General features: G+C 44.4%; 1 protein-coding gene across 3 annotated transcripts in view; it reads left to right on the top strand.

Annotated features, from left to right (window-relative positions):
• The first annotated feature begins 1,488 nt into the window (after nt 1-1,488).
• Nucleotides 1,489-23,241, top strand: part of ZNF496 (zinc finger protein 496) — a 46,234-nt gene continuing 24,481 nt past the window's right edge. The window contains exons 1-6 of one of the 3 annotated variants that reach the window (XM_040240370.1): nt 1,489-1,639; nt 1,799-2,024; nt 3,460-3,576; nt 3,925-4,351; nt 4,773-4,956; nt 11,293-11,369. In XM_040240370.1, coding sequence (XP_040096304.1) covers nt 3,962-4,351; nt 4,773-4,956; nt 11,293-11,369 — 651 coding nt within the window. In that variant the 5' untranslated portion in view covers nt 1,489-1,639; nt 1,799-2,024; nt 3,460-3,576; nt 3,925-3,961. The remainder of the gene's footprint in view (nt 1,640-1,798; nt 2,025-3,459; nt 3,577-3,924; nt 4,352-4,772; nt 4,957-11,292; nt 11,370-23,241) is intronic. The other 2 variants (XM_040240368.1, XM_040240369.1) reach the window with 2 other exon arrangements.

Raw genomic sequence — 23,241 nt, forward strand, 5'->3', positions numbered from 1 at the left:
TGGGGAACTAAGATGCCACATGCCATGCAGCACCACCAAAAAATAAATAAATACAGTTTCACGGTCCATCCACCTCTTTCACATCTGCTCAACCAGCCTACTTCCTTTCTTTAGGGGAACTGGTATTGTTCTGCTTGATCTGACCGGACATCAGCTATCTGCAGTAGTGTATCCTCTCTAGTCTGTCTGCATGCTCAGTCATGGCAAGAATACTGGAGTGGGTTGCCATTTCCTCCTTCAGGGGATCCTCCAGACCCAGGAATCCAATCCGCATATGCAGTGGCTTCTGCATTGGCAGGCGGATTCTTTACCAATTCTTTACCACTGAGCCACCTGGGAAGCCCATCCTCTTTACCAGATAGACATCTCTTTGCCTTCTTCTATGGGAAAGTTCAACTTCAGTGCTCAGCAGATGAAAAAAGAGAAGTGTTGGTGTCAATCAGCTCTGCTCAGGATCTCCAGACATGCTTTCTCCCAAGCTCCAGAACCTGGAAGATTAAGGATGGTCCCCGGAAGGCCTGTCTTCGAGCTACATGTTCAGCATAGTGTAGCGGCAAGGAGCCCTGGCTAGACGTCCAGAGGCCTTTACTTCCTGGCCTTCGCTGCGACTCGACTTCCAGTCAAAGTCCATTAGCCCGTTCCCCTGACCCCGTGTGAACAGCTAGCTACACCCTACACTTAAGGGAGCGATAAGCACCCCGACCACCCACTGGGGGCCAAGACGGACAGAAGTCCCTCTGGGCCCTCCCTGGGTTGTCCTGATGCCCAGAAGGGACGTGTAACGGATAGCTGTGAAACTCCGCAAACCCTCCAAAAGCCAGGGCATCCGATAGAGGACAGAGGAGGGAGGTGTCTTCCTTTCCCGAGCCTTCCTCGCCTCTCCAGCGGCCGCGGGTCGAGAGTAGAGGAGAGGTTTTGGCTGGAAGGAGGTTGGGCCTGCAGGCGTGGGGTGGGGGTGGGGGTGCCACACGGGGATACTGAAATGTAACGGCCCGCGGTGCGCCGCAGCCTTCTTCCACCGCTCCCCCTCCCAACTCCAGCATTCAGCCTCGGCTCCCGGATCGGCCCTTCTGGGAGTAAACAAGCCCCTTGTACGAGTCCCAAAGGGGAGAACAGAGAAGAGAGGAGCCCCAAGACCAACCTTCCCACAGCGGCGGCCGCCCACAGCAGGGCGCACCCTCGCGAGCCCTCCCGCTGACCCGGTTCTCTGCCCCGCCGCTCCGCCACCCGCCTCCGGGCGCGGTCCCAGACGCTCCTTCGAGGCCCCTGCCTGCCGCCCCGCCTCGACGCGCGCCCCCGGCGCAAGCCCGCGGGGAGGCCCGGCAGAGGCGGCTTGACGGACCCACAAAGCCCCCGGCCAGGCGCAGAGGCCTGGGCGCGCGCGAAGCGGGGCGTGGCAGGGCGGGGCGCGCCGGCCGGGCCGGGCCGGGGGTGTCGAATGTCACCCCTAGCGCACACCTCGGCCGGGGGGCGGAGGAGAGAACCACTGAGATGCGGAGACCTCCCCGGTCCTAGAGCGGAGCAGGAAGTGTCCCAGGGGAGGGAGCCGGAGGGCTTCGGCCTTTCCTTTCCTCAGCGTCCGGCGGGCTCCGGAGGCGGTCAGGCCTGTACGGCCCGCCAACTGGGACTCGGCGAGGAGGTGAGTGCGGCCCGGGCGGCCCCGGCTTCTGCGGCCCGCGCACGCGAGTGCGCGCTCCTCGGTCCCCTGGCTCCCAGCCCCGCGCGCTCCGGCCTCCTTTCACAGAGCTGAGCTCTGAATCTCTGGGCAGGGGGATGAGACGACACAAATGTTTTTCAGGCGCCTGCATTTGATCCCACTTCTTCCCTCTTAAGCGGAGCCGTGGTTTTCTGGATGAGCAGGCGACGGGGTCTTGGCTAGCCGGGGACAGAGTGGCCTTTGCAGAGAACCCGCCTCAGGAAGGACACCCGGGAGACCGGGCTGGAAGGATGAGGAGCTGCCGCCGTAGACTTCCGCCGCCGGAGGGCTTTGAGGTAGACGCTGAGAAGGAGTTCCATGCTGTGAGGTGAGGAGCCGGGAGCTGGCTAGAGTGGAGGTGGGTGCGGGTGTATAGGGAGGGAAAAGGGAGAGAAACCTGGATCAAAGGAAAGCTTGCCCCTTTCCCTGGCATACGGTATGCTCATCCCCTTCCCTTTTAGCTCATCCAGCTCCGTTCCTTCTCGTAGAGCTGCTTTTAAGTACGCCCCGCCCCCTGTTGGATCCTCTTGAATTAATCAACGTTAATTCATTCATCACTCATCATCTCTGAGCTTCCTACGTGCCGCTGCCAGGGTGACAGGAACACGGCTCTCTGGTTAGGCATGATGGGCTAAGCCCAGAGCCAGATGCCCTAGAGTACTGAGGGTGGGTGCAGACCTGAGGAACCTTGAGGCCCTGGAGGTGTGTGATGGCCGAGTTCAGGGAAGGTGGAGTTGAGTAGGGCTGAGATTGGGTGTCAGATGCATGAGCAGACACTGGAGGAAATCCGGTGGTGGGGCAAACTGTAATGTGTGCTGGCATGCTGGGGAGCCTCCTAAACCGGGTGTTGAGAGCAAGGGACCACATCCAAGGATCTCAGAGGCCTGATGGTGGGGGAGGGGACTCTGTGGGGCCGTATTTGCCATTCGTTTTCCCCGGGTCCCGTACTCTGGTTTAGTGGCTGCTACTGTGATGTTGCCCTGCATATGTTCACTGAGGAGTTGCAGGGGCTCCTGAGCCCCTTCTCTTCATATGTGGAGGCTGTGCCATTAGTGCCCCACCTTTGTCCTGCCTGGGGAAGGTCTGTGAGGTGTGTGTGGTTTTCTTCATTGTGGTTTGAAGATGACAAGAGAAGAGAAGGCAAGATGGGTGGAGGCTAGGTCGAAGGTCCAGACATCTTTAAATATATACTGAAGTTTACTATTCAGAATTACTATTCAGTAATACTATTCACTATTTACTTTACTGAATTGGATGGACGCTCCTTTTAAAACACCGGTGCTTTTAAATACTTACTGTTATTTTTCTCTAGTAAACTCAGGATGTGCCTCTTTTGACTCTCCCCATCTCTTGTTTGGGGGCTTCCGTGGTGGCTCAGCAGTAAAGAATCTGCCTGTAATTCAGGAGATGCAGATTAGATCCCTGGGTCGGGAAGATCCTCTGGAGGAGGGCATGGCAACCCACTCCAATATTGTTGCCTGGAGAATCCCCATGGACAGAGGAGCCTGGCGGGCTCCAGTCCTCTGCATCACAAAGAGTTGGACACAACTGAGCAACTGAGCATGCACACATGCATCTTTTGTCTGGGTGTCTTCTGGGCTGTCTGCTTTCTTCCCTGCTTCCTGGTGCACACTCCACTGAGCAAGGCTTACTGGCTCTGTTTTGGTCTAACTCTGATAGCACTCACTACCAGCAGGGTGAATTTCCTGTCCTGAATCAGCTTGGAAGGCTTTTCCTGTGCATGTCTGTCTTTGTCTTTTCAGCTCATTTTGTAAAGGTCTCAAGGGCAAGGACGGTGACTTTGGCTCTGAAGCCTCAAGATAGCGGCCTTCTCAACTCGTCCATTTCAGGTCCCTTCCAGGAGGACCTGGCCATCGAAGGTACCACAGAGTGTTAATTACCATCTCTCTCCTGCATGCGGCCCCATTGGTCTCCTGGGATGCTTGAAACACCAGTGCCACGTTGAAATGTCACTGCTTTTCTCCTGGACTGCCTGCCTTGTTCATCCAATCCTCAGTTAGGGAAATCATATAATGATGCTTTTGGGAATGGGTTTGTTCCTTCTCTGCCTTTGTATAAGGATCATCCACACTGACACTTGTCACATATCCTGGTGCTTCTCCCAAAGGCTGATCTCTGTGGGCTTTTTCACTTTTCCCATCACCACCCCCAAAAAACTACTACAGGAAACCAGAACATTGAAGCCAGTGATTTCTGTTTGGAAATAGGGTCGTCTTCTGCTGCTGACCCCCATCAAATCCCATCATGCCCACAGCCCTGTGCCCCCGAGTCTTGGCTCCAAAGGAAAGTGAGGAGCCCAGGAAAATGAGGAGCCCACCGGGAGAGAACCCTTCCTCCCAGGGTGAGCTTCCCAGTCCCGAGTCCTCCCGCCGCCTCTTCCGACGTTTCTGCTACCAGGAGGCTGCAGGCCCCCGGGAGGCCCTACACCGCCTCTGGGACCTGTGCCGGGGCTGGCTGCGACCTGAAAGGCACACCAAGGAGCAAATCCTGGAGCTGCTGGTGCTGGAGCAGTTCTTGGCCATCCTGCCCCGGGAGGTCCAGGGCTGGGTGCGGGCCCAGGAACCTGAGAGTGGTGATCAGGCTGTGTCCGCTGTGGAGGCCCTGGAACGAGAGCCAGGGAGACCCTGGCAATGGGTGAGCAGAGGGGGCTGGGCTAGGCTGGCTGGGAGGATGGGAAGGGAGAGGGAGAGAGTGGGGCTGGGCAGCAGATGTGGAGAGGGTGGCCACCTTGTGCTTTGATGCTTTGGTGGGGTCACGTATTCCCTGGCCAGGGATGAGGAATTCCATCTAGAGCCACGTGCTTTCGTTATGTCCACGTTGAAGTTTGATAACCCCAAAAGACAGAATCTATTACCTAAAGGCTCTAGTTTGTGACATGATTATGTCATCCCTCTTTATAGCCCTTAACAAGGTGGGTCTGTGCTTCTAGTGGTTGAGTTAATGCTCAGCAGGCCCAGGGAGTGGGAAGTTTGCCCAATCCCTGGCACAATTGCTGGTCCTCATCTGGCCAGGGGCCTCTCCACCGAGCTCTAAAGAGCCCTCTCTGGGATTGCAGCTCAAGCACTGTGAAGACCCTGTGGTGATTGACGATGGGGACAGCCCTCCAGACCAAGAGCAAGAGCAGCTGCCAGCAGAGCCCCACAGTGACCTTGCAAAGAGCCAGGATGCCCAGCCCATAGCTCTGGCTCAGAGCCCTGGGCTTCCAAGCAGGCTCTCAGGCCAGCTCAGCGGGGACCCAGGTAGGGTGCCCATGGGAGTGGGGGAGGGGCGTTTGTACCTGGCCCTGTGCACTTGGAAGTAGCTCTTGACATTTTTGGTTCTCTCCTGCCCCCTGAGTGGCTCTGAACCTTTTTCAGAGTCTGGTCCTTCCCTAGAACAATTCAGTGAGAATCTCATGAGAGTGTCCTTTTCATGGTGCCAGGTCTGCCCAGAGGGACCTCTACTGTGAGTAGGTGTTTTTTGAGACTGCATCATCTCACTGCTTTGAGGGCACATCTCTGAGTTTGTTTTGTTGGTTTGGAGATAGCTGGGCACCATCACTGTCCAAATAGGGCCTGCGTGGGGAGCTGAGTATAGCCATGTCCTTTTATCTCTCTGAACATCTCTTTTCTCAGCTAAATAGCTTCTGCTCTGAAGATTTTATAATGTTGAAAGAAAATATAAAAATGCCCCCTAGGGAATGGGTGATATCTTTAGGACTTGGGGCATGAATGGTGGCTAGCCATGTCTGTATAAAGTGCACTAATGGCCACAAGCAGTTGGCTTTGGCAGCAGATACACTTGGCTTTTAATCCTCTACCTATGACCTAGGTCATGCTTCTAAATTCTGCAGACCTCAGTGTTCTAGTCTGTCCAATGGAGATAATAAAGTGAATCACATGAACTTGTGGTTTTCCGGTACGTAAGAAATTTTTATTTACACTGTAGTTTGTTATGTGCACAATAACATTTATGTCTCAAAAAATTGTACTTATTTTAATAGAAAATATTTTATTAACCATTGTGTGAGCCTTCAGCAAGTTGAAATCTTTTTGCTGATGAAAGGTCTTGCCTCCATGTTGGTGGCTGCTGACTCATCAAAATGGCAGTTGCTGAAGGTTGGAGTAACTGGCAGTATCTTAAAATGAGACAGTAATTAACTTGCCTCATTGATTGACTCATCCCTTTCAGGAACAATTTTCCTACAGCATATAGTGCTGCTCCATAGCATCTTACCCACAGAACTTCTTTCTTTTTAAGCTAGAATCAGTCCTCTCCCTGTCACTGTCGCATCAGTTCAGTTCATGTAATGTTCTAAACCTTGTGTTGCCATCTCACCACCAGTCTTCACAGCATCTTTACCAGGAGTAGATGTCATCTCAAGAAACTGCTTTCTCTACTCATCCCTAAGAAGCGACTCTTCAAGTTTTATCATAAGATTTTCACAATTCAGTCACATCTTCAAGCTCCACTTCTAATTCTGTTCCTTTGCTGTTTCTACCACATCTGCCATCTCTTCCTCCACTCAAGCCCTGAACCACTTGAAATCATCCATGAGGACTGGTGTCAACTTCTTTCAAACTCCTGTTGTGTTGATGTTGATATTTTGGTATCTTCCCATGAGTGTTTTTTTTTTTTTCTGGCCATGCTGGCTTGTGGGATTTTTGTTCCCCAACCAACTGTTGAACCTGAGCCCTGGTAGTGAAAGCGCTGAGTCCTAACCGCTGGTGGTGGTGGTTTAGTCACTAAGTTGTGTCCAACTCTTATGACCCCATGGACTGTAGCCTGCCAGACTCCTCTGTCCATGGGATTCTCCAAGCAAGAATACTGGAGTGGGTTGCCATTTCCTTCTCCAAGGGATCTTCCTGATCCGGGGATCGAACCTGGGTCTCCTGCATTGCAGACAGATTCTCTACCGACTGAGCTATGTGGGAAGACCCTAACTACTAGACCACCGGGAATGTTCTCATGAATGTTCTAATGGCATCTAGAACAGTGAATCCTTTCCAGGAGATTTTCAGTTTACTTTGTTCAGATCCATCAGAAGAATCACTGTGTATGGCAGCTATAGCTTTGTGAAATGTATTTCTTACCTTAAATAATAAGACTTGAAAGTTGAAACTACTCTTTGATCTATGAGCTTCAGCATGGATGTTGTGTTAGTAGGCATGAAAACAACATTAATCTTGTATATCTCCATCAGAGATACTATTGGGTACTATTTTGAAAGGAATCTTTATTTCTGAGCAGTAAGTCTCAACAGTGGGGCTTAAAATATTCAGTAAACCATGTTGTAACCAGATGTGCTGTCATCTAGGCTTTGTTCCATTTATAGAGCACAGGCGGAGTGGCTTTAGCATAATTCTTCAGGGTCCTAGGAGTTTTGGAATGGTAAATGAGCATTGGTTTCAATTTACAGTCACCAGCTGCATTAGTATCTAACAAGAGAGTCAGCCTGTTCTTTAAAGCTTTGAAGCCAGGCATTGCCCTTTCTGTAGCTATGAAAGTCCTGTGTGGCATCTTCTTCCAATATAAGGCTGCTTTATCCACACTGAAAATCTGTTGTGCAGTGTAGGCACCATCGTTAATGATCTTAACTTAATCTTCTGGATAACTTGTTTCACTTTGCACTTTTGTATTATGGAGAAGAGATTTTTTTCCTTGAACTTGGTGAAACAGCATTTGCTAGTTTCAAACATTTTATTTATGGCTTTTTTACCTCTCTCAGCCTTTGTAGAATAAAAAGAACCACGACCTTGTTCTGGATTAGGTTTTGGCTTAAGGGAATGTTGTGGCTTGTTTGATCTATCCAGACCACTAAAACTTCCACTGTATCAGCAATAAGGCTATTGCACTTTCTTGTGTGTTCATTGGAATAGCACTTTTAATTTCTTGCAATAACTTTTTGTTTGCATTCACAACTTGGCTGTTTGATGCAAGAGGCCTAGCTTTTAGCCTGCCTCAGCTTTTTTTATTTTTAATATTTATTTATTTGGTGGTGGCATGCAGAATCTTTAATTGCTGCATGCAAACTCTTAGTTGCTACTTGTGGGATCTAGTTCCCTGACCAGGGATTGCACCCAGGCCCCCTACATTGGGAGTGCAGTCTTAGCCACTGGGCCACACAAGGGAAGTTCCTCAGTCTGTTTCAGCTTTTGATACGCCTTCCTCACTGTTTTAAATCTTTTAATGTGAGAAGTATGTGGCTCTTCCTTTCATTTGAACATTCAGAGGCCATTGTAGGATTCTTCATTGGCCTTATTTCAGTATTGTGTCTCACAGAACAGAGGTCCAAGAAGAGGGAGAGAAATGAGGGAGCCAGCACAACACACACATTTATCTGTTAAATTTGCTGTCTTATGTGGGCATAGTTTATGGCCCCTCAAACAATTACAATAGTAGCCAAAGTTGCTGTATAGTAATAGTAATCAAAGATCACTGATAATAATGAAAAAGTTTGAAATGTTATGAGAACTTTCAAAATGTGACACAGAAACATGAAGTAAGCAAATGCTGTTGGGAAATTGGCACCAGTAAGATTGCTTTGATTCAGAGTTGCCAAAAATCTTTACTTTTTAAAACACTTAATATCTGCAAAGTGCAATAAAATGAGGTATGCCTGGCTACCCATAAAATACTGACTAGGGGGCCTGAGTTGCCCATGATTTTTTTTTTTTTTTTTTTTTGGCTATACTGTGGCATTCACACTCTTAGTTATGGCATGCAAACTCCTAGGGTTTTCTGTTTTTTAATTTTACTCATTTCTTTTTGCCTGTGCCAGATCTTTGTTGCTGTGAGGGTTTTTCTCCAGTTGCGGTACATGGGCTTTTCATGCAGAGCCCAGACCCTAAGATGTGTTTCAGTAGTTGCAGCGCATGAGCTCAGTAGTTGTAGTTCCCAGACTCCAGAGCACAGGCTCAGTAGTTGTAGTGCACAGACTTAGTTGCTCCGAGACTTGTGGAATCTTCCTAGACAAGGGATTGAACCTGTGTCTTCTGCATTGGCAGGTGGATTCTTTGCCGCTGATCCACCATGAAAGTCCAGGGAGTTTTTTTGTTTAAGATTTTTTTTTTGCTGCACCGTATAGCATGTGGGATCTAGTTCCCTAATCAGCGATTGAATCTGAGCCCCTACATTTGGAGCATGGAGTCTTAAACTCTGGACCACCAGGGAAGTCCCCTGCCCATGATTTTTAGTTGTAATCACCATGGAAAAAAATTGGTGCTCTCAGGTTGAAGAGAGTGACCTGTATGGTGTGAGGGTTAGCTCAGGTGGACTTATCACTTTGTACTACAGTTATAGATGGCAGAAGAAAGTATAAGGAGACCAGAAATCCATTCTTGGTGATTCACAGAAATTGTCTTTACTGTAATAAGCTTTGGAGTGTAGAAAAGTTACATATTACGTTCCTTTATGTGTGAAACTATACTGATTTTTGTACAAATCAAATAAACTCCAACGTTTCCTTGGTTGAAAGTCAAGACAGATGTGCTAGTGTTTTGGGGCTGCTGTAATACAGTCCCACAGACTGGGCAGCTGAAACAACAGAAATTTCTGTGTCCTAAGATGGTCTTCGTTATGTATGTCTGTGTCTTAATCTCCTCTTCTTATGAGAGCATCAGGTATACTGGATTAGGGCTCACTCCCATTACCTCATTTTAACTTAATTACTGCCTGAAAAATCTTATGTCCAAATATATTCCCGTTCTGAGGTATTGGGGCTTGGGACTTTAATATGAATTCAGCAGAGATGCAATTCAGCCCACAACCACAGGCATGAGAAACAACCATTTGCCCAGATAAACAATGCTTCCCAGGTGGCACTAGTGGCAAAGAACCCGCCTGCCGTTGCAGGAGACCCAAGATATGCAGGTTCAGTCCCTGGGTTGGGAAGATCCCCTGAAGGAGAAAATGGCAACCCAGTCCAATATTCTTGCCTGGAGAATCCCATGGACAGAGGATCTTGGTGGCCTATAGCCCATAATGTTGCAAAGAGTCAGACATGACTGAAGTGACCTAGCATGCATGCCCATGCCAGCAGCCTGGGTTTTACAGGTTCTACAGGTGGCTATGAGAGGGTCTTAAGGAACTGTGTCAGCCTACTCACTTCCTGGTAGAGGTCTGAGATAAGCCAGCTGCTGCATGTCAAAAGGGTCAGTGCTGCCATTTCCCTGAGCAATAGTAAATGGACAAAGAAAGCATGATGAGAGTTCGCTACTAGCAATACCTTAAACGTTCAGGTGATTGATCACTGGGAAGAATTTCCAGTAAAAACCATATAGTTACTAGTCTTGAAGATTTTCCCCAAAATATAGTTTTTATTTAGAGGCTGAAAGCTTTTCAAAGTAATTCTCAAAGTATTGATATGCTCATTTATCATGCTGAAAGGTAGGATAGGGCTGTGTTTTATCCCTCAGAAGGTGGTAGGTATGAGAGCAAAATTAAAACATCCCTTTTTCAAGGGACTTCCTGGGTGGTCCAGTGACTGATACTCTGTGCTCACAATGCAGGTGTTTCAAGTTTGATTCCTGGTCAGGGAACTAGATCCCACATGCTGCAACTAAGAGTTTGCATGCCGCAACGAAGATAAAAGATCCAGAGTGCCACAGCTAAGACCTGACACAGCCAAATAAATAAAATAATTTTTTTTAAGAAAATCCCTTCCTCAAATCCATGCCCACCAACCCTGAGCTTCTGGCAGCATAGTGATGAGGCTGCCTCCCATAGGGAACTGCTCCCCAAATGTCATTGCTGGCTGAGCTGGCTCCTGTCTTAGGCTCTTGTTTCAAGTAGTCATACCTGCCCCTGTTTGCAGAAAGCTTTGCATCCCAGGTGTGAAAGGTGAGGAGCATTGGCTTCTATTTGACACTGATTTTGCATTATGAGCTGGGGTTAATCTGAATTTTCTCTAAACTGAGAGATGATAGTGCATCCTTCCAAGTTTATTCTATATAGGAGCACTTTGTGAAACACAGCTCATTTGACATGACTGCACCATAGGGCAGGTATATGGCTCACTTCTTGCAGAAGCGCAGGCAGGAGCTTGTCAGGGGAGAGAAATCACATGAGAATATAGCAGAGTCTCTTGGTAGCCCAGGATAAGGGAGAGTGAGATGATCCCAATGCTACACTCTACATTTTTGTGTACATTTTTGTGTGATTAGTGGGTAGGGTAGTGATACTCTTCCAGGAGCATCTAATAGAGATAAGAAAGATAGATTTCCTTAAGAAGCTTTGCAATTTATAAACTTATAAATGTATAAACTTGCCTGACACTAGAGTCCCACAAATTCTTTGTTGCCAATAGCTCTTACTGACCTTTTACTCCGTGGAGTTTTAACCTTTATTTCCCTCATATTTTGGATGATAGAGCTGAGGTCCTTGCACCTGCACGGAGTCACATAGCTGGTTTGTGGCAGAGCCAACTGAAACCCAAGCATTTCGTTTTAAAGCCCACACTGACATGTCTGAAAGCAAAGCAGTAGAAATCCCTGTGGTTTGCAGATGCTTTTTACGTACATCATCTGGTAATCCTCTTTCTACAGGTAAGAAAAGAGACTCAGATTTTTATGAGATTCTTTTCTGATCTCTTTCAGTCCTGCAAGACACTTCCATTCTTCAGGAAGCGAGTTTGAGGGACGCACAGCAGGTGACTACCTTCCAGCTACCCCCGGTGAGTGATTTCTGGGGCAATCACTCATGAGCCTTAGTGCTTGGCACATGTGTTTCAGTATCTATCATGTACGGTGATGGTTGTTGAACATGATCCAAGGGAGATGAAACTCATATTTCTTATTAAAAATTCATGTATCTTTGATTAGTGTGACATACAGGGAGATATTGTGAATTTAATATCTAATGAGCCTTGATATGCATCTTGTGAAAAAAAAGATGTATATTTTGATATTCAGTGTTGTTTTATCACTGTTGAAGATAGTTGCTGCTGAATGAACTAGAAATCACCATCATGAAAATCTTTTTTTTTTTTTTTGGTTTTAAAAAATTTATGGTAGTATAGGCATAACATAAAATATACTATCTTAACCATTTTTAATATAGTGTTTTTAAGTGTTCAGTAATATTAAACATATTGATATTGTTATAGAGCCAACCTCTAGTAGTTTTTCATCTGGTGGTGGTGGTGGTTTAGTCTCTAAGTCATGTCTGACTCTTGAGATCCCATAGACTATAGCCTGCCAGGCTCCTCTGTCCATGGGATTCTTCAGGCAAGAATGCTGGAATGGGTTGCCATTTCCTTCTCCATCTGCCCAAGTTGAAATTCCTCACAAATTAAGTAACTCCCTCCATTCCTCATACCCGCCAGCCCCTTGAAACCACCGTTCTACTACTTCCATGATTTGACTGCTCCAGATAGCTCGTATATGTGAAATCATACAGCATTTTTCTTTTCATCACTGGCTTATTTCATTAAGCATAATGACCTCAAGGTTCATCCTTGAAGTAACATGTGCAGAATCTCCTTCCTTTTTAAGGCTGAATAGTATTCCCTGCTATGTATATAATACGTTTTGTCTATCTGTTCATTCATTGATGGACACTTAGGTTGCTTCGACCTTTTGGCTATTGTGAGTAATGCTGTTCTGAGGTCATGGGTGCATGTGAAATTTATATATTTTTAATTTTTTTACATAACTGTAAATTCACATATAGTTCAATTTACATGAAGTTGAATCTCATACTCACAAGAGATCCCTTACACTTTTATACTAAGTATAAGATTGCTTATACTTTTATACTAAGTAATATTTGTTATTGTTCAGTCACCAAGTGATGTCTGACTTCTTGTGACCCCATGGACTATAGCATGCCAGGCTTTCTTGCCTTCACCATTTCCTGGAGGTTGCTCAAACTCTTGTCCATTGAGTCAGTGATGCCATCCAACCATTTCATCCTCTTGTCACCCCCTTTCTCCTCCTGCCCTCAGTCTTTCCCAGCATCAGAGTCTTTTCCATTGTGTCCACTCTTTGCATCAGGTAGCCAGAGTTTTGGAGCCTCAGCTTCAGCATCAGTCCTTCCAATGAATATTCAGAACTTATTTCCTTTAGGATTGACTGGTTTGATCTCCTTGCAGTCTAAGAGACTCTCAAGAGTCTTCTCTTGCACCACAGTTTGAAAGCATCGGTTCTTCAGCACTCAGCTTTCTTTATGGTCCAACTCACATCCATCCATACATGACTGCTGGGAAAGCCATAGCTTTGACTATACAGAACTTTGTCGCCAAAGTGATGTCTCTGCTATTTAATATGCTGTCTGTGTTTGTCATAGCTTTCCTTTCAAAGATCAAGTGTCTTTTCATTTCATGGCTGCAGTCACCATCTACAGTGATTTTGGAGCCCAGGAAAATAGTCTGTCGTTGTTTCCATTGTTTCCCTGTTTGCCATGAAGTGATGGGATTGGATGCCATGATCTTAGTTTTTTGAATGTTGAGTTTTAAGCCAACTTTTTCACTCTCTTAGAGCTTCTTTAGTTCCTTTGTGCTTTCTGCCATTAGGGTGGTGTCTTCTGCATATCTGGGTTATTGATATTTCTCTCGTATTTCACACGTTAGTAAGGTAATGCTCAAAATCCTTAAAGCTAGGCTTCAACAGTACGTAAACCAAGAATTTCTAGATGTACAGCTGGATTTAGAAAAGGCAGAGGAACTAAAGATGAAATTGCCAGCATCCACTGGATCATAGAACAAGCAAGGGAATTCCAGAAAAATGTCTACTTCTATTTCATTGACTACGCTAAAGTCTTTGACTGTGTGGATCATAACAAACTGTGGAAAGTTCTTAAATGGCAACACCTTGTGAAAATATACAGCAAATTGAAAATATAGCGAATTGACATGGATACATAAAGGATACAGGTTATTTGCTTCATTGGAGAATCCTTCATTTTGCCTTTTATAGCCAAACCCACTTCTCTTTTACACCATGCTCTCATCTTTCTCTGACAACTATTAACTTGTTTTACATCTCTGTAACATTGTCATTTCAAGAAAACTACATGAATGGATTCATACAGTATGTAACATTTGGGAATGTACAGCATAACTGTGGAGCTTCAGCCAGGGTTTTGCACGTATCAGAAGTTTGTTCCTTTTGTAGTGTTGAGTAGAATGTCTTGGTATGGCTCTACTACAGTTTGTTTAACCAGTCACCCATTGAAGGACATCTTGGTTGTTTCTAGTTGGGGCTCTCTTGCTGATCCTGCTCACAGTGCCAATTGTCTCGCTTTTCACACTGTCCACACTGTTCGCTGAACCCAGGGTAGGCAAGGCACAAGCTAAGAGGCTGGAAGAAGACTTGAGGAGCCGTAGGGACTGCAGACACGTTTATTCTTTCCTGGCTGGCATAGCAGCCATAATGCAGCCTCTCTCCTGGCTGTTGTGGCAGCCATAGCAGCAGCCACAGTGTAATCAGAATGTGGCCATAACAGACCCACAATATAATCTCATGTAACATAATCATGATGTTCCTCCAGCATGGCCCCAGTGTAGCTTCAGCCAGAGTTTTTCACGGTGAAGCTCATACAGGGATACCCCACAAAGTAGCCAAGGGAGTACCTCATGAGTGCATGTGCAGTGCTATAAAAATGATTTCAGCCATTAATAGTCATTATTTACAAAATGTGAGGCGAAAGAGCCTGAATACAGCCATCTTGGCTAATTTACTCTCTCCCCACAGGGGCCGTTTTGCATAAAGCTGCTGTAAATATTTGCGTACAGGTTTTGTGTGAATGTCAGTCTTTGTTTCTTTGGGATAAATGCTCAGGCATGCAGTTGTTAGGTTTAATGGGAAGTGCATATTTAGTTTTGTAGGGAAACTTATTTTTCAGAGTAACTTCCTTTTCAAGAGTAGCTGTTCATTTTGCATTCCTGTGAGCTATGTATGAATAACTACATTGTCTACATCATCTCACCGTTTGTTGTTGTCACTTTTTTTTTAGCCATTCTGATAAGTGATATTGTGGTTTAAATTTGCATTTCCCTCATGGCTAATAAAGTTGGATATCTTTTCATATGCTTCTCCACTGTCTGAATATCCTCTTATGTGAAATGTTTCTTTATGACTTTTGCCCGTGGTTCTAATTGGACCATTTACTTTTTTACTATTGTTTTAAGAACTCAGTATATATTCCAGATACTTGTCCTTTGTTGTTGTTTTGCAGATTTTTCCTCTTACTCTGAAATTTGTCTTTCTATCCGTTTAACAGAGTTTTTAACAGAGCAAAAGTGTTAAATCTGGATTAAGTCCAGGTTGTTAGTTTTTCCTTTTAAGTATTAGGCTTTTGGTATAAAGTCTAAGAACTCTTGGCTTAGTATTAGATCCCAATGATTTTCTCCTATTTTTTCCTAAAAGTGAGATGGTTTCACATTTTACATTTGAGTCCTTGATACATTTAATCCATGATCTGTGATCCATTTACATTTAAGTCAGTGACCTCTAATTTTGTGTAAATGTGAGATTGAGGTCAAGGTTCATATTTTTTACCAGTGGTTATCCACTTGCTCCGATACCATTTGTTGAAAAGGCTGTCTGTCCCCCACTGAATTGCTTTTGTCCCTTTGTCAAAAATCTGTTGAGCATATTTATGAGTCTTTTCCTAGATTCTCTATTCTGTTCCATTGATCTATTTGTCTCTTTCTCTGCTAGTACTGTACAAGTTTGATTACTGTAGCTATATGCTAAGTCTTAAAGTTGGGTAGATTGATTCTTTTATTTTATTCTTTTTTTTTTTTTTTTCAAAATTATTTTAGCTATTTTAATCCCTTTGATTTTAGCTATTTTAATTCTTTTCTCTGTAAATTTTAGAATAGTCTTGTCCATGACTACAAAGGCTCTTACTGATATTTTGATAGGGATTTTGTTAAACCAACCTATATATCAGTTTGGGGAACACTGGCATTTTTATCATCTGAGTCTTCCAATCTGTGAATGCAATATGGTTCTTCATTTACTTTTTTAAAAATTTATTTCATCACTGTTATATAAATTCTTAGTATATACATTTTGTACATGTTTTGTTAGATGTAGACCTAAGTACTTCACTTTATTAGCAGTTGTAAATTATAATATATTTAAAATTGTGGTGACAACACATTTATTTATAGGATAAGAAACATACATGATTCTTGTAAGTTTATTTTGTATTCTGAGACCATGCTGGAATCATTGGTCAGTTTGAGAAGGGTTTTGGTGGGGTTTTTGTTTTTGTTTTTAATTTTAAGCAGTCCTGGATTTTCTGTGTAGACAATTATGTCATCTGCAAATAAGGGCAGTTTTATTTCTTTCTTTTCAGTTTTTCTTTTATTTCCTTCTCTTGCTCTATTCCACTGGATAGAACTTCCAGCATAATGTTGAATAGCAGGGGCAGGCATAAACCTCCATCTTTGCCCTATTCCCCATCTTAGGGGGAAAGCATTTAGTCTTTCACAGTTAAGCATGTTAGCTGTAAAATTTAAATAAATTCTCTTTATCAAGTTGTGCAAGTTTCTTACTTAATTCCTGTTTTTCTGGAGTTTTTATTATGTGTGATGATGAATTTGTCAAAAGCTTTCCTTTATGAGTTGATAGGATCATGTGAATTTTCTTTAGACTGTTAATATTGTGGATTATATTGATTGACTTTTGAATCTGAACCAGCTTTTCATCCCTGGAATAAATGCTTTCTTGTCATTCATGACTTCTTGGTATGAAATTCTCTTTATATATTGCTGAATTGTATTTGCTGTTATGTCATTAAGGATTTTTTATTCTTTATTCATGAGAGATGTCTGTCAGTGCTTTTTGTTTTCTTTACTGTCTTTGCCTAAATTGGCCAGGGTAATACTAGCTTCTGAAGATTAACTGTAAAGTATTCCCTCTTCTTGTTTTCTAAAAGAGATTGTGTAGAATTAGTGTTCATTCTTTGAATGTTTGGTAGGATTCTTTCGGGAAACTACATGAACTATAGAGGTTTGAGGGTGGAGTGGGGTGTGTGTGGTATTTTAATTATAGATTCAACTTCCTTAATGGTTATAGGACTGTTCATACTATCTATTTCACAGTGGATGAGTTGTGGTAATCTGTGTTTTTCTTTTCCTTTTTAAAAAAATATTTATCTATATTTATTTGACTGCATTAGATTTTAGTTCCAGCATGCAGGATCTACATTGCAATGCAAAAGCTTTAGTTATGGCACACGTGCTCTAGTATTTGTGGGCTCAGTTGGCCCCAAGGCATGTGAGATCTTAGTTCCCTGACCAGGGATCAAAGCTGTGTCTCCTTCATTGGAAGACAATATTCTTAACTGGTAAACCAACAGCTGCTGCTACTGCTGCTGCTAAGTCGCTTCAGTCGTTTCCAACTCTGTGCAACCCCATAGACAGAAGCCCACTAGCCCCATAGATGGAATCCCAGCCCTGTCCCTGGGATTCTCCAGGCAAGAACACTGGAGTGAGTTGCCATTTCCTTCTCCAATACATGAAAGTGAAAAGTGAAAGGGAAGTCACTTAGTCGTGTCTGACTCTTAGCGACCCCATGGACTGCAGCCTATCAGGCTCTGCCATCGATGGGATTTTCCAGGCAAGAGTACTGGAGTGGGGGTGCCATTGCCTTCTCTGGTAAACCACCAGGGAAGTCCCCAAATGTAAGCATTTCTTATGTAAGCATTTTATGCTATCCTGCTTTAACAGCATCCCACAAATTGTAGTACAGTGTGTTTTTGTTTTATTATCAATCACTTTAGTGTATTTTTAAATTCTCTTGAGCCTTATTCTTCACCATACTTTAGAAGTGTGGTGTGCAGTTTCCAAAGATTTGAAATTTTTCCTTTTATCTTTCTATTAATGATTTCTAGTTCAATTTCATTGTTTTCAGAGAACATATTGTATGATTTCAATTTGTTGAGAGTTTCTCTTCTTCTTCCAGGATTTTGATGATCCAGCATAGGGTTGTCTTGTTTATATTCTGTGAGCATTTAAATTAAAAAAATTTTGCGGTTGTTGAATGAAGTAGTCTATAAATGTTGCTTAGATCTTATTTTTGATGGTGCTATTGAGTTCTTCTAAATTCATGCTTCTTTTCTTTTTTAAAAAAATTGCTCTTTTGTCTTCTTTTTTTTTACTTTACTGGATCTTTGTTGCTCAGTTCAATTCAGTAGCTTGGTTCTGTCCGACTCTTTGCAACCCCATGGCCTGCAGCATGCCAGGCTTCCTTGTCCATCACCAACTCTGAGAGCTTGCTCAAACTCAGGTCCATCAAGTGAGTGATGCCATCCAACCATCTCATCCTCTGTCATCCCCTTTTCCTCCTGCCTTCTATCTTTCCCAGCATCGGGGTCTTTTCAGATAAGTCAGTTCTTCCCATCAGGTGGCCAAAGTATTGGAGCTTCAGCTTCAGCATCAGTCATTCCAATGAATATTCAGCGTTGAATTTCTTTAGGATTGACTGCTTTGATCTCCTTGCAGAATGAGGAACTCTCAAGAGTCTTCTCCAACACCACAGTTCAAAAGCATCAATTTTTTGGCACTCAGCTTTCTTTACAGTCCAACTCTCACATCCATACATGACTGCTGGAAAAACCATAGCATTCACTAGGTGGACCTTTGTCAGCAAATTAATATCTCTGCTTTTTAACATGCTGTCTAGTTTTTCTTCCAAGGAGCAAGTGTCTTTTAATTTCATGGCCACAGTCACCATCTGCAGTGATTTTGGAGCCCAAGAAAATAAAGTCTCTCGCTGTTTCCATTGTTTCCCCATCTATTTGCCATGAAGTGATGGGACTGGATGCCATGATCTTCATCTTTTGAATGTTGAGTTTTAAGCCAACTTTTTCACTGTCATCTTTCAGTTTCATCTAGAGGTTCTTTAGTTCTTCTTCACTTTCTGCCATAAGGGTGGTGTCATCTGCATATCTGAGGTTATTGATATTTCTCCCGGCAATCTTGATTCCAGCTTGTGCTTCATCCAGCCTGGCATTTCAGCATTGACTTAGTCCTTTCTCAATTTGGAACCAGTCTGGTGTTCCATGTCCAGTTCTAACTGTTGTTTCTTGACCTGCAAACAGATTTCTCAGGAGGCAGGTAAGGTGGTCTGGTATTTCCACCTCCTGAAGAATTTTCCACAGTTTCTTGTGATCCATACAGTCAAAGGCTTCGGCCTAGTCAATAAAGCAGAAGTAGATGTTTTTCTGCAACTGTCTTGCTTTTTCTATGATCCAGAGAATGTTGACAATTTGGTCTCTGGTTCCTCTACCTTTTCTAAATCCAGCTTGGACATATGGAAGTTCATGGTTCATGTATTGTTGAAGCTTGGCTTGGAGAATTTTGAGCGTTACTTTGCTAGTGTGTGAGATGACTGTAGTTTTGCGGTACTTTGAACATTCTTTAGCATTGCCTTTCTTTGGGATTGGAATGAAAACTGGCCTTTTCCAATCCAATGGCCACTGCCAAGTTTTCCAAATTTGCTGCCGTATGGACTGCAGCACTTTCACGCATAATCTTTTAGGATTTGAAATAGCTCAACTGAAACTCCATCACCTCCACTAGCTTTGTTTGTAGTGAAGGCCTGCTTGATTTTACATTCCAGGATGTCTGGGTCTAGGTGAGTGATCACAGCATCGTGTTTATGGGTCATCAAGATCTTTTTTGTATAGTTCTGTGTGTTCTTGCTACTTCTTCGTAATATCCTCTGCTTCTGTTAGGTCCAGACCATTTCTGCCCTTTATCGAGCCCATCTTTGCATGAAGTGTTCCCTTGGTATCTAATTTTCTTGAAGAGATCTCTAGTCTTTCCCATTCTATGTTTTCCCCTATTTCTTTGCATTTATCACTGAGGAAGGCTTTCTTACCTCTCTTTGCTCTTGTTTGGAACTCTGCATTCAGATAGATATATCTTTCCTTTTCTCCTTTGCCTTTAGCTTCCCTTTTTTTCTCAGCTGTTTGTAAGCCCTTTGCAGACAGCCATTTTGCTTTTTTGCATTTCTTTTTCTTGGGGATGGTCTTGATCCCTGTCTTCTGTACAGTGTCACAAACCTCTGTCCATAGTTCATCAGGCAGTCTGTCTATCAGATCTAATCCCTTGAATCTATTTCTCACTTCTACTGTATAATTGTAAGAGATTTGATTTAGGTCATACCTGAATGGTCTAGTGGTTTTCCCTACTTTCTTCAATTCAAATCTGAATTTGTCAATAAGGAGTTCATGATCTGAGCTCCCAGTCTTGTTTTTGCTGACTGTATGGAGCTTCTCAATGTTTGGCTGCAAAGAATATAATCAATCTGATTTTGGTATTGACCATCTGGTGATTTCCATATGTAGAGTCTTCTCTATTAGCCTTTGCCCTGTTTCATTTTATACTCCAAGGCCAAATTTGCCTGTTATTCCAAATGTTTCTTGACTTTCTACTTTTGTATTCCAGTCCCCTATAATGAAAAGGACATCTTTTTTTGGAGTTAGTTCAGAAGGTCTTGTAAGTCTTCATAGAACCGTTCAACTTCAGCTTTTTCAGCGTTACTGGTTGGGGCATAGGCTTGGATTACCGTGATATTGAATGGCTTGCCTTGGAAATGAACAGAGATCATTCTGTTGTTTTTGAGATTGCATCCAAGTACTGCATTTCAGACTCCTTTGTTGACCATGATGGCTACTCCATCTCTTCTAAGGGATTTTTGCCTACAGTAGTAGATATAATGGTCATCTGAGTTAAATTCACCCATTCCAGTCCATTTTAGTTCACTGATTCCTAAAATGTCTACGTTCACTCTTGCCATCTCCTATTTGACCACCTCCAATTTGCCTTGATTCACAGACCTAACATTCCACGTTCCTATGCAATATTGCTCTTTACAGCATTGAATTTTGCTTCTGTCACCTGTCACATCCACAGCTGGGTGTGCTTTTTGCTTTGGCTCCATCTCTTCATTCTTTATGGAGTTATTTCTCTACTGATCTCCTGTAGCATATTGGGCACCTACCGGCCTGGGGAGTTCATCTTTCAGTGTCCTATCTTTTTGCCTTTTCATACTGTTCATGGGGTTTTCAAGGCAAAAATACTGAATTGGTTTGCCATTCCCTTCTCCAGTGGACCACATTTTGTCAGAACTCTCCACCATGACCCGTCCATCTTGGGTGGCCCTACACAGCATGGCTCATAGATTCATTAAGTTAGACAAGGCTGTGGTCCATGTGATCAGACTGGTTAATTTTCTGTGATTGTGCTTTTCACTCTGTCTACTCTCCAATGGTGAAGGATAAGAGGCTTATGGAAGCTTCCTGATGGGAGAGACTGACTGAGGGGGAACCTGGGTCTTGTTTTGATGGCCAGGGCCATGCTCAGTAAATCTTCAATCCAATTTTCTATTGATGGGTGGAGCTGTGTCCCATCCCTGGTGTTTACCTGGGACCAAACTATGGTGGAGGTAATGAAGGTAATGAGGACTTCCTTCAAAATATCCCATGCCAAGTACTGCTACACTAACTGCCCTGAACCCTGCAACAGGCCACCACCAACCCACACCTCTGCTGGAGACTCCTGGTGCACACAAGTTTCTGTTTGTGCCCTCCAATAGTCTATTTCCCAGTCCTGTGTAAGTTCTGGCAGCTCTATGGTGGGGTTAATGGCAACCTCCTCCAAGAGGACTTATGCCATACCCAAGTCTGCTGCACCCAGAGCCCCTGTCCCTGTGGTAGTCCACTGCTGACCCATACCTCCACAGTCAGTCAGTTCAGTCATGTCCGACTGCAACCCCATGAACCGCAGCACGCCAGGCCTCCCTGTCCATCACGAACTCCTGGAGTCTACCCAAACCCATGTCCATCGAGTCAGTGATGCCATCTAACCATCTTATCCTCTGTCATCCCCTTCTCCTCCTGCCCTCAATCTTTCCCAGCATTAGGGTCTTTTCTAATGAGTCAGCTCTACGCATCAGGTGGCTAAAGTATTGGAGTTTCAGCTTCAACATCAGTCCTTCCAGTGAACACCCAGGACTGATCTCCTTTAGAATGGACTGGTTGGATTTCCTTCCAGTCCAAGGGACTTTCAAGAGTCTTCTCCAACACCGCAGTTCAAAAGCATCAATTTTTCTGTGCTCAGCTTTCTTTATAGTCCAACTCTTACATCCATACATGACCACTGGAAAAACCATAGTCTTGACTAGACGGACCTTTGTTGACAAAGTAATGTCTCTGCTTTTTAATATGCTCTCTAGGTTGGTCGTAACTTTCCTTCCAAGGAGTAAGCGTCTTTTAATTTCATGGCTGCAATCACCAGGAGACACTCAAAACAGTTCTGTCTCAGTCTCTGTGGGGTCCCTGGGTCCTGGTGTGCACAAGGTTTGTTTGAGCCCTCTGAGCATCTCTGGCAGGAATGGGGTTTGATTCTAAATGCGAATTCGCCCCTCCTACCCTCTTGCTGGGGCATCTCCTTTGCCCTTGGGTTTGGGGTATCTTCTCACAGCTGCTCGAGTGCCACGTAGCCACCGCTCCAGTGCCTACTATCTTGCTGGGGTTTCTCTGAACTTGGATGTGGGGTATCTGGTCACGGCCACTCCAGTGAAGTCAGCCGCCTCTCCTGGTCTTGGACATGAAGTGTCTCCTCAGTTCAGTGTAGGCTCCAAACTCCTATGAGAATCTAATGTTGCCACTGATCTGATAGGAGGCAGAGCTCAGGCAGTAATGAGGTGATGGGGAGCATCTGTAAATACTGATGAAGCTTTGCTCACTTGTCCACCACTCACCTCTCAACTTTGTGGCCCAGTTTATCTAACAAGCCACAGACCGGTACCAGTACATGGCCCGGGCGTTGGGGACCCCTGGACCAGGGTGATCAGACATGACCTGGGGGTGGTAAGGGATGAGGAACCCAATCAGTTGTGGAAGACAGAAGATTCTGGTTAAACTGCTATGCTGTGCTAAGCTTAGTTGCTGGTTAAACTGCCTTAATGCTGAAATTGGGTTTTATGAGGAAGTGCACAGAGGGCATCGGGGAAGGTTCAGGAGCCTGACTAAAGTTTGATCAAGCAAAGGATTTTTGTCATATAACTTTTTAGTGATCGTGTTGCAGAAAAAGTATGGCACACATGAGAGGATGGTCATGTCCTAAGTCTTGAATGATTCCCTCGGACAGTCCACCAAGTGAGGATCCTTGGCTTTGTGCAGGAGGGAATTCACTAGCAGACCATAGTAAGGTGGAAGCAAGTTTAGAGAAATACGACTCTGTAGATGGGCTTCCTTGGTAGCCCAGGCAGTAAAGAATCCACCTGCAGTGTGGAAGACCCAGGTTTCATCCCTGGATTGAGAAGATCCCCTGGAGAAGGGAATGGCTACTCACTCCAGTATTCTTGCCTCGAGAATTCCATGGACAGTGGCTACAGTCAGTGGGGTCACAGAGTCGGACAGGACTGAGCAATGAACACTTTCACTTTCACACTCTGGACAGTGTGGGTCGTTTCAGAAGTTGGGAGCAGCAGCCCCAGAGCATAAAAGCGGGTTCTGGGGAAGTACGAGGCTCTGGGAGAAAACACTCCACGGTGTGTATGGTCTGGGAAGGCAGGAGTGGC

This window comes from Oryx dammah, unplaced genomic scaffold (genome assembly GCF_014754425.2).
Source record: "Oryx dammah isolate SB20612 unplaced genomic scaffold, SCBI_Odam_1.1 HiC_scaffold_5, whole genome shotgun sequence".
Lineage (NCBI taxonomy): Eukaryota > Metazoa > Chordata > Mammalia > Artiodactyla > Bovidae > Oryx > Oryx dammah.